Below are 15348 nucleotides of genomic sequence, written 5' to 3'. Positions count from 1 at the left end.
AACACCTTCCGGCACCTCCACGGGCCAGGCACATTGCCAAGGCCCAGTGGAATCAGAACAGGAAGTGGGGCCTGGCCTCCCTGGACCTCGGGGAGGCTGTGTGTGGTTCTCTGCATCTCTCCCACCTCTCACTCAATCCTCATGTCCCTCAACACCTTCTTCTACCAAACTAGGAGTAATGTCCCCCAGAAACCCCACATCAGGTCTGGATGCCTGTCTGCACAGATGTTCCAGTTTCCTAGGTATGCAGCACGAGCTGGGCAAGTCTGTGGACTGTGAGCCAGCACTTCTGTGGGACGAGAGAGCTGAGCAGATGCAGTGGAAGGTGCTGCGAGAGTGGGCATCCCCTGGCTTGACCTCTAGGGAGCATGATCAGGAGGGAGCAACTGGGGAAGCAGCCCATTTCAGTTAAGGTGTACTAACCCTGAGGACACACGGAAGGCCGGCTACAGGCACCACTCTTCAGCCAGCTCGCCCATAACCTTGACACTTGAGGCCACCTTCCTTAACGCACATTGGGCTTTCTGGTCCCCATCCTCCAGGTAGGTCCTTTTGTGTGGAACACCTTGGACTTGTTCTCCCTGCCCTTTATCCCTCATCTCCCTGAAATCCTAATTGTCCTTCAGGCCACAGCTCAAATGCCACCTTCCCCATGATGCTCTGCCTGATTTTGCCTTGGCTCCACAGCCCAGGGGTTTCCACTGATGGCCCATGACTCTCCTGGCCTTACTCATACCCTGCCTCAGTGTGAGCCTTTTGGATGCTCGTTGTAGTCTGCCTACCAAAGTGCTTCTTGAAGATGAGGGGGCCATGAGTTGCTCCAGATCCTTCCTGCTGCTTGACCTGCACAAGGAGAACCCCTGTGCTTGCTGTATTAAACTCAACCTGGAACATGGGAAGAGTGAACAAGACGCTCTTTGGGTGCCTACTTCATTTATTTATTTGACAAAGAGAGAGCACGAGTAGGCAGAGCAGCAGGCAGAGGGAGAGGGGAAGTAGGTGCCCCGCTCAGCAGAGCCTGACGTGGGGGGGGGGGGGGCTCCATCCTAGGACCCTGAGATCATGACCTGAGCTGAAGGCAGAGGATTAACCCACTGAGCCACCAGGTGCCCCTGAGCCCCTACTTCAATTAAGCTTTGTCAATGCAGCTTTCCCATTCTAATTCAAGAGGTTTTCTTTCCTTTCTTTTTCTTTGAGAGAGTCTGAGAGAGAGAAAGAGAGCACGCGTGTGGAAGTGCGCCCATGAGTGGAGGGCGGGGGAAAGGGAGGGAGAATCTTAAGCAGGTTCCACGCCCAGCACAGAGCCCGACCTGAGCTCAAGCTCATGATCCTGAGATCATGACCTAAGCTAAAATTGAGAGTAGGCTGATGCTTCACCAACTGAGCCACCCAGATATCCCAAGAGGTTTTTAATGGTTAGAATTCTCCCTGGCAGAAGTAACAGGTCGTTGACAGAGTCAGGTGTCTTCAGATTTGACAACTGTTGTATTCCTAAGGGGCACCCTTCAGGATTCCATGTTGGAAGGATGACAAAGGCCCAGGAATGAGGAGATTCAGGAATAAAGGGCCGCTCTGAGAGAAATCCAAAGCCCTCCATCTGGGGTTCACCTCAGAATGTAAGCAGAGAACACATGAAGAATATGTTGGCATTGCACTAAACCACTTCTCTGGAGTTTCAGCGTATCAGATGTCAAATGTTCCAAACATTCAAGCCATTACCAACAGCTCTGGAGGCTGGGGGACTTTCCTTTTAAAATATAAAAGCACCTTTACATACTCACTCCCTTGGGCTGCACTGTGGAATTGGTATGGAGAAAGCGGTCTTTCCAAAGCATGGTGTCTTGAGACTCACCTGCCCCCAAGGGATGAAAATCATGACACGTTCATGCCCAAACTTAAATGAAATGCCCTCAAACTTTCATCAACTCTGTAGCAAACAGTTCAGCTCACTGACAGCCTTCCAACCTCAAACTGTTTAAAAGGGACGTTGTAGACACTTTCTTAGGATAACTCACACTTACTTTCTGTTCATAGAGGGGGAAAAAACAGTCAAGAGCAAGATTGTGTAAAGGCCAAGTTTTGCACGATTTGTGAAAGGAGCTTGCTAGAAGTGCCTGCTGAGGAAACAGAGGATGTCTGTGTGCCAGGGGCCGGGGGTGGGGAGGGAGGGGTATTTAGCATTTCTATAGCAAACACAGGATTCCTGAGGGCTCTAAAAAGTTAGGCTCTAGCCCCCAAAGGAACAACACATTTCTCACAGCAGGCAGGACCATCTTAGCCTGGGCTCTGGATGGGTGGTTCCCAAAGATGGAAACCAGACAAGACCACACTGGGAACCTGAGCTTGGCTAGGTCTCTAAGAGTCACTAGGTCAACCAGTCACCAGGTTGTAGAGGGTAAAGGAAGTCCAGGTAGGTGAAGCCATTTGTCCAAGCTGTCATGTGCAGAACGAGGACAGAGCCGAGACTAGAACCTAGAACTCTAAGAGCAAGAGCTATAATAATCAGCTTTCTTTTATGATTTTACTTAATCTCCACAATCACAAAGTAGGAGATAAGTATAATCTCAAAGGAAAGAAACGGAGGCCAGGAGGGATAGGTAAATTACCCAAAGGCAAAACTGATTTTAAGTAGAACCCAAACACAGCCCCATCCAAGCTCTTGTCCTGCTGCTCAGTCCCAGCAGATTAAAGGAAGAATGGTAGCTGTTTAGGATCCCTGACAGATGCAGATTCCAGCGAAAGGCAACAGAGCAGCACTGTGCCTCCCAAATGGTTACTGTCCTATAAGTTTCAGAAGTAAACAAGTAAACTTTACAGAAAAGGCTGCACCCATTTCCCTCGGCTGCATAGCTATGTCCCTCGGCAAGGTGACTGAGCAGCAGCCCCCTCCCCCCAAGAGGCGGAGTCTAGCTCCCTACTCCAGGAATCCCAGACAGGCCCTATGATTCAATGGAGAGAATGTTAGGAAGGCACAGTGTGTCAGTTCTGAGCCTAGGCCTGAAGATACCTCGCATCCTCCCATCAATTCCCCTGGCAACTCGCCAGCTGCCACAGGAGCAAGCCCAGGCTAGCTTCATGGAGGCTGGAGGGTCATGAAGATCACGGCCAAATCGGCCTGCTGTCCCCACTGAGGTTCCAGAGATGTTAGTGAGGGCAGTCAAAATCAGACGGGCAGTCACCCTACCAACCTGTGTCCTAAGCAGTGACAAACGGGTACTGTCGTTCTTAAAGTCACTGAGTTTTGGCGTGGTTTGCTACACAGGAAAGGTTAACCAACACATTCCTCAGACTTAGACTCCGTCGTGCCCTGCTAAAGTGCTCTCCCTGGCCCTGGTGCCCATAGGAGGAATACTTCTTTCTAAATACAAAACACTTATAGGGCTGACCCAGAGCTCAATGGGAGATCAGAATAAAAAGGCCAAGACATTTCTGCCAGTTTATGCCTGAGTGGTAATGAGTGTGGCTGCTAATGTTTCCCCATCCCTACCCCCAACCTGCCCCACCCCAACACTTCACACGGTCCTTGGGCCACAGAGAACCAACCACACATGCCCTTTCCCGTTGGGTACAGGGTCTGTGAGGACAGAGCCAGGGCTGGGTGGCAGGACAGGTGACAAGAGGCACAGGTGATAAATGAAAGATGGCACTCATGTTTCCAAGCAAAGAACAGTAGGGAGTGACTCACCGAGGGCACAGGCAAGTTGCCATGCCGGCTGAGAAAGGAGTTAGAGACGGACACACTGATGCCCTGAGTGGCACTGCCGTCCTCGGGGGTGAAGGCCACTTTAGTTTGCTGGACACAGTAGGAGACAGAGGAGAAGGAAGAAGCAGCATAGGAGGCCTGCTGGACAGAAGGGATGAGAGAGAAGACAGGGAAGGAGGGAAAAAAGCAGAGAACAGTCAGATAAGTACACATGAGGCTCCGCAGGCTGCTACCTAACTCTGCTGGGACATTCTGGAGAGGGATGGCTTCTTGGCTCAACTCAGGAATCAAAGATGCCTGCCAAGGTGTACCTGGACAAGAGCATGCCCTGCTTCATCTCCTTGTGGTGGATTTAAAAAGCTAACTTTCACACAAGTTGTGTCCAATGGTGGTAAGGTGGAGAGGCCAAACAGGCTCAGAACCCCGAGGGCCTGGCTCCCAGTCTGGCTCTTCCATTGACTTAGGGCCTCAAGTTCTTCCTTGGTGGGGAGTGGACCATGCAGTTATTCATGCTTCCGCAGAGGACGCTCCTGGAGCCAGACCTCCTGGCTTTGACCCTGAGCCTCACCATCTGGGACCTATTTGGCTTTGGGTATTATTTAAAGGTCTCTGTGGCTCAGGGTCTTCATTTGTAAAATGGGGACAGTGTGTGTGTAAAGCACTTGGAACTGTCCCTCCCACACTATACAGGGGCTAACAGGCACAATTACTACTACTATTTTTGCTGGAGAAATGGAGACAGTCCTTTCTGCATCTGCATTTGAGAAAGGGCATGCCAGGTGGAGGCACAGGGCACGTCACAGCAGTGCCTGGGCTTCAGTCAGCTGGGCGTGGTCCCTCATCTTCTACTTTCAGTGGTGGGTGGGCTCCAATTAAGTCTTTCTGCCTTTCTCAGCCTCAGTTCACTTAACATGGGGGTGAGAGGCTGAGGGGAGGATCATGTGAAACCAAACCAAAGCCCCAATGCTTCCACAGGGAGGCATTCAGCAGGATGTCTGCTCTACTCCTAGGCCCCTCACTCCTGCCCTGCCAGCATGGGGACTGCCCAGTGGCTCTCCTGCACAGGCTCCAAGGCCAAGAGTGCTCCCTAGGGATCTGTGTGAAGCCTACGGGCTCCATGGAGCAGAGGAGATGCCCCAGGATGACTGATGAAGACCTGTGGGCACTGGCAGGAGGGTCTGAGAGTGTTGCAGATCTCAACAAAATCCAGTTTAGCTGTTAGACCAAACATTTTAAGTTAGGGCACCCTGGGGCAGGCATTTCTGTTTCCATGGTAAAGATCCCTTTTTGAAACACTTTCTGAGCCATTTAGACCCACACTGGGGCATATTCAGGTGTTTATGTGGCGGGCAGGGTGGCTGAAGAACTGAGGCCCTAAGTGCAAGTCATGAGACATGGCTAGGTAGTGGCAGGCCTGGAACACACAACTGCCAACTCCAGGCCTTGCTTAGTCAGTCCCTGAGCTCACCACATGCAGGAAGGTTCAGGGACCCAGGGGCAGACTGGGGGCTCAAGGAGTAACCCAGACTGCTGGCTGTCCAGTTGGCAGCTGCTTCCCAGAAAAGGCAGGGCAGCACCTTTGCATCCACTCACGAAGGACGGAAGATGGACGGTCCTCTCTGTGGGGAAAACATTACCAGGCTGACCAGCCGAGGAGCAAAATAGCACATGCAGTTCTGAATAGGTCAAGGATCCCTTTCTGAGGTGTATTCTTCCTGGGAAGCAGGGCCAGATGAGATGTTTGGATCCTACCACCTGACCGAAGTCTGCCAGGCTGGCAAACTGGGAGCAGTAGGAACAGAGTTGAGGCGTGCAGCAGGCACACCTGATCTGCGCCCCTACCTGGTCCTAGAATCTCATACATGGCCCATGCAGGACAGCCTGCCCTGACTTGGGCTTCATTACCTACAGGGAATCCTCACACAGGAGTGTTTTTAAAGGAGGTAGGGCACCATGCCTGGAATACAGAATGGTTCTGTTTAAGGCCATCGTGCTTCAATAGAGCTTGTTTCCACGGGGCCATCCCTGGCCAGGGTGGGATGTAAGTCACTCTATGTAGTTGGGCCATTATGTAAATCAAGTCCACAGATGGCCGTACACAGACCATGCCCTGTGCCTTGATTGAGTCCCTCCTTTCTGGGAGGTCTATACTGGAGCCAAAGAAGAGAGGAAAAATACAAGAGACTGTCAGCAGAGAAAGCAAACATTCTGAGTACAAGCCAGGCCCAGCTGCATGGGGGCCTGCTCTGGAAGAGAAAGGCGCCACCACCCCCAGGGTGGGGAGATGGGGAAGCTTGTCAGGAGGAAATGAAAGCGCCCGCGTGGGAAGCGGTGTGGTCCACGGCTGCCTGGGGCTGGCGGAAGCGGAGGGTCACGGCGGCAGTGGGGCAGGGCAGAGGGTGGCTTACCAGCTGCCGCTGCTTGGGAGGCAGGGCGGGGGGCGGTGCCAGCTCCTGCGGGGCTTCGGTGCTGAATGAGTCATTGAAGCCGTACACCTCCATGAGGAGCTTGTTCTTCTGCTGGTAGATGTGCTCGTTCTGTGGCGTCTGGTAGAACATGGATGGCTGCGGCTCCGAGTAGTCCTCGAGCAGCTGCATGTAGGCCAGCACTGTAATACAGAGAGAGGGTGGGGGTGGGGTGGCCCCAGTGTTACTGGGGAGGGTGACTGTGGGAGACATGGCCACCCTCCATGAGCAGGCCCCTCCCTGCTCCCCAGGCGCGGCCAGGCCCACAGAGGTCCTCATAGACACCACCCTGCAGGACTACAACATTGCCCACAGGCCCAAACCTCTGCACACACAGCAAGAGCTAGCCCTGCATAAACTCTGGCTCTGGCGGATGGTGACACACCCGTGCAGGCTGGGTGACTAACACACAGTATTCTGGCAGAGAGGTGACAGTGGGGGAGGCCGGGACATGTGGGAACTCCCTGTACTTTCCGCTCAATGTTGCTGTGAACCTAAAACTATTCTAAGAAATAGTCTTTAACCGCTTTAAAAAATAGTCTGTTTTTTAAAAAGCATACACCCCCTGCTGCTGAAAAGCCTTGGGGGTTTCCTGGCGCCCCTGGTCGCGGCAGAGGCTCGGCACCACTGCCCGTTTCTCTGATCCCAGGCGCCTGGCGTGTGGTCTTCCTCCCCTGCCTGGAATGGTCAGGGGTGTGTACACATGCTCTTCCCCTGCTCCCCTCATCCGACCAGGCTTGCTGAGCAGGCTCTGCCCACCCTTGTGGTTCAGCCTCCCCAGAAGCTCCTCACCAGCCATCTGACCAGCAGCCCTTCCTTATCCCTCCACGGTGTCCTCTCAGCCCCTCCTACAATGAGCCACCTGTGGGATTGTCCCACGTGTATGATTTTATGAACCCCTTGGCACAGGTGCTGGGATTACACAGGGGCCAGCAAGCAAGTCCTCTGCCTATGTGAGGCTCACCACCTCCAGGAGTCAGAAAACAGTGAAGTGAGCTAGTTGGGGGTGTTTCTCCAGAATATGGATAAGCTACAAGAGACCTCCTACACCAAGGCTAAGGCTGGGCCAGGGGCCCACCAGGTGAGCAGAACACGGCAACAGAAGACTAGAAGGAGTGAGGCGATAGCCTGGGAGGTCATGAGAGGCTGAGGGAACAGGGCAAGGAGGCGGGCTTGCTGCCAGGCCATTGGGAACCCATGAAGGGCTCCCCTCCGGGCCTGCCTAGAGCTGCTTTGTCTCGAGAAGACAGCTCTGGGGCCACTGTGGTTGTTTAGGTGACAGATCGTGCTATGGGTGGAGGTGATGAGGATGATTTGATTCAGGATCTATTTTCAAACCAGATGCCACAGGATTTACTGCTGATCACTGGAGAGCTGAAGCTCCTGGGGGGCAGGGGCCATGCCCAGTACCTGACATGCAGCAGGTGTCCATAGATATTTGTAGAGAGAATGAGTGAATGAAACACACATCATCTGTTCCTATTGAGTGAATTGCTAAACCAGGTGACAGCCCTGGGTGGGTCTCATAGAGCACCCACTGGGTGAACAAGAAGTAACAGCCACTAAATTCCATTTCTTCCTTTCAGCTGAGAGGCTCTAGAACATCCTCAGGGGAGGGACAGACAGCGAGAAAAGGCGTGCTTGAATTAAAACATGTGCACTCTGTCCTCCCTACACATCCTTTCAGAAACCCCAGCCCTTGCCACCTGGCATCTGATGCTTCGCTGCCTCCTCATGGTCGAACTGCCTGGAGCTGTGTGGCTGCCCAGGGGCAGGCTCTCTGCCTAAGCCATGCAGCATCACAGCCGGAAACCCCAGCAGCAGATGTCAGTGGGGGCCTCCCCTACCTGAGGAGGAATGACTTCTCAGGGACCCATCCTTGCAGGCGCCCTTTCCTGAGGCAGGCGTGGAGCCCTCAGCGTGCACCTTACTCCTGACTTTCAGGGTTACCGACAGGAGCCCCAACTCCAGAGCCACGCCCTTCTGTAGACTGCACAGGTTTGGGGAGAGCAGCAACTTGTTGCTGATGGTGTCTGGCCCTTGGGCACCCTTGTGAGGCTGGGCGGCTGGGTGTGAGCAGGCCTTCTCCAGACCCCATTTCTCTGTGGGACTAGAACCTGAACTCAACACTTCGCACAGCAAAATCTAGGTCGAGGCTGGCCTGAAATGCAGTACCACCTTTCTCGTTCTCTTGGTGCTGGAGGAAGCTCCCAAGAGCTAGGGAATTCCCTGTGCACGCCAACATGCCCATGTTTGAAGGGAAAATGCTGTTATGCCTCCCTGACTGGTGAGTTAGGAATGAGGGCTGATCAGTTTACTTACAGAGCTACACATGCATCACGGGGGAACTAGTGACAACGGGAGCTGGGAAGAAAGAAGGTCCCAGGTTTGGAAGCAAAGGAACTTAGGTGTGTGTGTGGCAGTCATGGATGGCAGAGGTCAAAGGCATCATCCAAGATTGGGTGCTATCCTCCTGGGTCATGTTGCAAGTGCTATGAGCACCTGTTGGATATTAATAAAAAGTAGGACAATTTTGCAGGGCTTTGTTCTGTATTTTCACATAACTTCAAAGTTGGGGGATTAACTGGAGACCCTCAACTGTGGTCAAGCTAGAGAGGAAATGCCTTTCTCCAGGGATGGCTTTCTGGTGCCCTTCACTGAAGGAAGAGGTTCAAAGTCATCTTCTTTATTTAAAAGAATTAATAAGAATGTCTTTGCTCCCCAAGCACTGAGCGGAGCTTGGCCCTAAAAGGCAGGTAGGTAAAGGCAGTCCTGCTCATGAGGGCACTGCTGCCAGAAGGGAAGTGTAGCTCACCATGATGTTTTTCTTCCATGCTGCACCCCCAACACAATGAGATTCTAGAGAAGATGCAAGCCTCTGAAGGGGATCCCAAATGCCTACCAGTGCTCCCTAAAAAAGACTGAATTGAATGCAAGCTTCTGCCTGCTGAAACAGGAAGCTTCAATAAGAACGGACTTCCAGATGTGGAAGTCCTTGCAGAGACCTGCTAACTGAGCACAGACACAGCAGTGAGGTTCACAACCTTTGAGAAATAAGGAAGACTGGGTCTGTTTCAAAGGTAGCTGGCACAGGAGCTCAAAGAAGTGAGCAGCCTGCATCACTGGGAATGCTTGGCAGGTTGGCACTCCAGCAGGCATCCAGGACTGTGCACAGTGATTAGGAACGTTGCTGGGCTCAAGGTCCACCCTCAGCAAGAGGGGCTGAGGGCCCTCAGGATGTCAGTACGACCCAAAGAAGGACACTTTATGATATCAGGACTGTGGATGTATGAGCTTTGTCCAGCATTAGCCAATTATAAGGAATTATGATTATCTCCCTCCTTTCTCTCAGTGCAACTCTGCAAGTTTTCCACCAGGGCAGAGACTAGAACTCCCAAAGGGTCCCCTTGGGGAGTGAAAAGTGGACTGGAGAGGAGGCCCAGGCCTCAAGTTTGGGGGTCCTTTCACAGGGGACAAGAAAAGACTCCCTACTGCCTGAGGGTCACTACTGAAACCCATACAGGTTCCACAAAGGAGGGCCAGATCCCTTCCTCCTTAGGGTGGGAGGCAGTGCACTGTGCTGGGAAAACACAGGACTGCTCTGAAGCCCAGATCTGCCACCCATTTGCCAGCTGATCCTGGCAAGGCTTATTCCTTTATACTCCAGTTTCTTCATCTATAAACCGTGCTAATATCACTGCCTGGGGCCAGGGTATAAAGACTAAATATGGTGGTGTGTGAAGCTTTCACCCAGGGCGCACCACATCTTAAGCTATTAGTAATTTTTCAAGGTTTTCAGACCAAAGTGCTCCAGACACCGATGGAAGAGATAAAGTCTAAAAATAGATGTCTAAATTAATAGAAAATATTTTCAGCCACCGGAGACTTGAGGCTGTTGGAAAGGGAACAGTGGATGGCTCCCCTCCTCCTCTCTACAGCTCTGCATGAGGGCCATGGCCTGTGCCTACTCTAGAACCTAAGGTGAGGCCCCTAGTCCACAGCCCAGTAATACCACACATCTGCTGCAGTTTGCATGGATGCAATTCTACCCTGCGTTCTGGGTTCAGAGAATTTCAAGGAAAGGAGAGGAAAGGGTGTGAGCCCAGAGTGGCATGCTGCTCAAGTCCAGGTAAGGCGGGTGGAAGGGAAAGGCCAACAGCTCTCTAGACACTTGCACATGTCTGTGCAGAGGCACAGAGGGAAATGCCCTGGCACTGCTGCAGGCCATCCCTCTAGTAGTGCCCTGGTTTCTCACGAGCGAAGGACAGAGGGGAATGACCTCAGCCTTGTGGCCTTACAGAGCCACCTCTCCCTCCCGCTGGGGGACAAGGCCCACCCAGCTGCCCCTGGGGCTACCCCTTGCTGCCTTTAACCACTCTCCCTGTCTTTGAGGGTGGGCCCCAATCTAGCTGGAGCCAACTGGATGGTCTCATTTGGGAATATGGAATGGAGAGTCGATTCTAGTCGACAGAAGTGTTCTGCTGGACGCTTCAACTGTGGCCAGGGAGCCCTGGGGCTGTATGGCCCAGATGACTACACACACATCCAAATGGTGATGGCCAGTATGTCCAAGAAAGACGGAACAGAATTGTGCTAGTGGAGCCGGGGACAGGGCAGAGCAGGAAGAGACTGGCAACGGGGAGCAGTTTAGCAGAAAAACAATCTCCTGTAGGACACTACTTAGGAATTTGATGGCCAATTTACAGTTGGAAAATATCCCAACTACAAAAATCTAAAATTTCAGCCTCCCCTCCCCAGCCCTAATAACATCATATATTAAAAATATCTGGCCTAAGAAATATCCTCAGCAGCTCCAACCAGGCCTCCTCAGATTCTAAGTCATTACGTGACATTTCATGTCTGCAATGGGGATGGGGGGGTGGCCAGGGAACTCTCTAAAGAGTTCTAACCCCACACGCTGTCAGGGATATTCAGAAAACCCCTCTGTGGGCGTAGTAAGTTCTAATTAAATTCAAACGTCCATCCTGCTTTACCCGGATGTCACTGTTATGCTGTCCTGAAGCTGTGACATTCATTTCTCTTTGTTGCTGTGTGTTCTGGCCAAACACTCGGACTCTGTGGAGGCCTGGCCTAAGATCTAAGAGGCCATAAGGAGAGGCCGGCTTATCAGGCTCTAAAAACCATCACCAGTACTAAGAAAACAAAGCTCCTGAAGTGTCCATGTACCAAGGGCCCCATCTTTTATGAAATTACGAGGCCACTGGTTTGATTCTGGCCTAATGCTCAGATAAAATGCAATACTATTTTAGGTTACAAAGTATGCTTCCTGACAACAGCTCGACAAAAGCTTACTGTGTTTGTTTTTCTTCTCTGGTAGAGGAGGTGGTTTTTCTGGGTCACCCGTTGTTGATTCAGGAACAGTGAAATCACCCACAAATTCGACAGAGGCTGAGGACCCTCCTTGCTGAAAGGGGAGAATAGCAGCAAAGGGCGTGAAGGGGACGGACGGGACCGAGGCTGGGTTCTGCAGGTCATCTTCCGAGATGTTGTCATATTGTGAGGGGTGCCGCTCGTAGGACATCCTGCAGCCAGAGCTGTCCGTGGTCTGGGAGGCCGCACTCCTGCGCTTCTTCTCAGGGAGAGCAGGTGGCATGTCTATTTGCTGTCCTGGGGCCAAGGGCCCCTCTGGCTGGGGACAGCTGCCAGGTGCTGGAGGCAACTGGAAAGGATGGCCAAGAAATGGAGACCCAGACTCTCCCAAGGACTCTGGCAATGGGCTAAGGTTACAGGCCACTTGCTGAGGTATCTGGTCTGCATTAGAGAGGTCTTGCTGAAGGAATTCGTAGTCAGGATCATAATGATCTGTGTTCACAACAGGAGAAACATACCCATTAGCCACAAGGCCCTGCAGAAAGAAACCATCCAACTCTCTGCTCTTCCTAATCCCTTTTATTCGTGTGCAATGCAAACATAATTCCCATCTCATCTCTATGCTTTATTGTATATTGCCCATTCTTCTCCCTCTGAAAAAGTAAAAGCAGGTGGGAAAATGACTGTTTGCTACCCTGTTCTTTGTAATTTCCTAATTTCTTATTGTAAAGAAAAGAAATATGTGTGACCACTGTAGAAAATATGGCCAAAAAAACCCCATATCAGGAAAATAAAAATCATCCACAGTCCCGTAATTTAAGTATCTGTTTACCTTTTTTTTTTTAAAGATTTATTTATTCATGAGAGGCACAGAGAGAGACAGAGAGAGGCAGAGACACAGGCAGAGGGAGAAGCAGGCTCCACACAGGGAGCCTGACATGGAATCCAAACCTGGGTCTCCAGGATCATGCCCTGGGCTGAAGGCGGTGCTAAACCGCTGAGCCACCCGGGCTGCCCTCTGTTTACATTTTGATGGATTTTTAAAAGTCTTTTTTCCCCCCTAGGATTTTTTGTTTTTTAAATCCAACTGAGAAACTGTGATGTCCATGGTCTTAGATTTTATCTAGTGTATTGTCACTGATTTTTCAGAGCTACATATTTATTCTACCAAGTGGATATATGACAACTCATCAGATTTAGGGGATCCCTGGGTGGCGCAGTGGTTTGGCGCCTGCCTTTGGCCCAGGGCGCGATCCTGGAGACCCGGGATCGAATCCCACATCGGGCTCCCGGTGCATGGAGCCTCCCTCTGCCTGTGTCTCTGCCTCTCTCTCTCTCTCTCTCTCTCTCTCTCTCTCTCTCTCTCTCTCTCTGTGACTGTCATAAATAAATAAAAATAAAAAAAAAAAAAGATTTCCTACCGCTGAGTCATTAGCTTCCAGTTTACCAGTACTCCCAGTGATGCTGAGATTAATGTCCTTGGATAGAAATCTTGCTATAAATCTCTGATCATGTTACAATAAATTCTCAAAGTGAAATGTCCAGCTCATGGGACATGAGTAGTTTAACGCTCTTGAAATCTCCTCGCAAGCTGCCTTTTAGACTTTCCTCCAGCCCCCACGGCACATGCTCTGCACCAACCAGGAGGTCAGCATGTGCTGGTCACTTGACTTCACCCTCTGTCAAAAGTCGTCAAGGGCTCTCCCTTTCATCTACAGCTCTGAACAGATGGTTCTTAATGCTGGCAAAGGGAGTCAGATGGTACACTGACAGATTAACCATAATAACGGCTACCATCTGAGGATCTCCTATGTGATTTCATCCAAACTTTCAACTTCCTTGAGAGAGGTGGATATTGGTACCCTCACTCTGCAGATGAGAAAACAGGTTCTGAATGACTTGGCTAGGGCCGTGTGACCCCAGAGCAGCCACCAAAAGATGATGAAACAGGAGGAATGACCAAGATGCCTGGGACTCACCTAGTGTTTCACAGCTTGTGTTCCGGGAGCACTGGCCGCTGTCCCTGTCCAGAGAGGACAGCTGCTCATCTGACTTGCTGAGCTTGCCTATGCTGCTGCAGGGGGACAGACGGGGCGACTCTCCGCCGTATGAGTGGCTGCCTCCTGAGAGTCGCCTCTGTGTGTAACAGTCCACATCAAAATCCTCATGTGGAAAAATAAAAAGCCCAAGTCACTTCTGAGAAATGGTGGCAGAGTCCAGGGGAGAGAAATCAGTACGTTTACTTAGGGAAGGAGACTGCCAAACTCAGACACCCGGTTGGAAAGCCTGTCTTTGATGTAAGCAATAAAAACCCATGTCTGTGACTTCTGAGAAAGAAGCTTTTACAAGTGCTGGGACTGTGTGGCAAGCGAGGGCCCTGGGGCCAGGCTCAGATGTCCTCAGGAGACACTCCTCAGCTCCAGTCTCTCCATTCCTCTCCCCACCCCCACCCCCACCCCCACCCCCCCAGGCCATGTGGGAATTTCTACCAGGTCCTGTAGTCCTGTCAAGAGAAGGAATGATCCTCTCAGTGCTAGGAGCTGAAGACCACTGGGTTTCTTTTAGCTTCAGGATTAAAGTTCCCAAACCTAAAGCCTTCCTCTGCCTTGCCAGATGGGGCTACATTACCTGCCTATTAATTCCAACAGGCAAACTGGAGCCACTGGTGGCTCGACTCATGGGGGCAACAACAGCCACTCGGGTCGGGGATGGAGCTGACTGTCTTTTCTTCGGTGGCAATGCTGGTGGAGGACTGAAACAGACCAAGAAATTCTATCAAACCGAATAACCCAAAAGCTCTTTAAAAAGATATTAGGGTACAGAATGTGGGATTCTTTCATTATCAGACACATTACACCTACTTTTTACACTTTCAACTCTTGTCCCACACCATCACTGCCCAAGTAAATCCTATCAATGCCAAAAAACCAAAAATCAGAAAAATCCTTTCTTATCCTTCTATAATAAATTGTACTAACACTGTAAGGCACTCCAAGGGGAGTTCTTGGAGTGTGTAGCAAGGGAAGGTACTGGGGCTGGGCTCACATCCTCCACAGATGCCCTTCCCAAGAAAGATCAAGATTCTAAGGCTTCCAAAGAGCAAAGGGCTGGTTCCAAGTTCTTGACCTAATGGCACTGTCTTCATTTTGTTCATCTACCTATTCTTTCAATAGATTATATCATAGTAGAAGAAGGTGCAAGAAAAACAATTACCTGTTATCAACCACCCGAATGCCAGGTAAGGGGGGCTTAGGGGGCGCAACCTCCTCATCTGTTGAGTCTGGGAGTAGCTCGGCCGACTGGGACATACCAGTTGTCTTGTTGAGAATCTCCACCTCGCGATCTGTCAGGGGGAGCTCAGACTGGCTGGAGAATGAGAAGAACTTGGATTACAGAAGGTTACAGAGCACACAGAGGTCCTGGGGGGTGGAATGGAACCCGAGCATGGAAATAATGGGGGGCACCGGGCCGAGGGGCAGGAGCCCTGGACACTGTGTCTGGAGCTCCACAGCAGAGATGGGTTTTGAGTCTGGGTGTATCACCAACACACAGCAGGAGCCTGGCCAAGTCCTCCTGACTGCATCTCAGTTTCCTTGTCTGTAAGAGGAAGCCTCAGACTCCATGGTCTAAAGGCTCTCCAAAGGCTCCAAATTTATGTTTTATATTTTTTCTAGGGGCTTGTAGTAGTACTTGTTGCAAGGCCTTAAGAACCGTCCACATTGCCCTCGGTTTATTTTCTTGACAAAGCTAAAAGCTCTCAAGCCAAATCCCCAAAACCCAGGCCTTCAAAGTTCTTTCCAATCATGAAAGGAAGCTGCTCTGGAAAAGTACAGGTGTGGTCACGTGCAC

At 51.2% G+C, this 15348-nt stretch overlaps 1 protein-coding gene across 9 annotated transcripts in view; it reads right to left on the bottom strand.

The window, feature by feature from the left end:
- The window catches only part of RAPGEF1 (Rap guanine nucleotide exchange factor 1), a 137049-nt gene that overhangs the window by 30454 nt on the left and 91247 nt on the right, over positions 1-15348 (bottom strand). For 4 of the 9 annotated variants that reach the window (XM_055317586.1, XM_055317592.1, XM_055317577.1 and 1 more), the window contains 6 exons: positions 14713-14865; positions 14128-14251; positions 13479-13662; positions 11482-11991; positions 6112-6311; positions 3686-3844 (listed from right to left, as the gene is read on the bottom strand). In XM_055317586.1, coding sequence (XP_055173561.1) covers positions 3686-3844; positions 6112-6311; positions 11482-11991; positions 13479-13662; positions 14128-14251; positions 14713-14865 — 1330 coding nt within the window. The remainder of the gene's footprint in view (positions 1-3685; positions 3845-6111; positions 6312-11481; positions 11992-13478; positions 13663-14127; positions 14252-14712; positions 14866-15348) is intronic. The other 5 variants (XM_055317635.1, XM_055317582.1, XM_055317609.1 and 2 more) reach the window with 2 other exon arrangements.

Source organism: Nyctereutes procyonoides, unplaced genomic scaffold (assembly GCF_905146905.1).
Source record: "Nyctereutes procyonoides isolate TBG_1078 unplaced genomic scaffold, NYPRO_anot_genome, whole genome shotgun sequence".
NCBI lineage: Eukaryota > Metazoa > Chordata > Mammalia > Carnivora > Canidae > Nyctereutes > Nyctereutes procyonoides.
The sequence above is the reverse complement of the archived record's forward strand: the minus strand, read 5'-3'. Positions and strand labels throughout refer to the sequence as shown.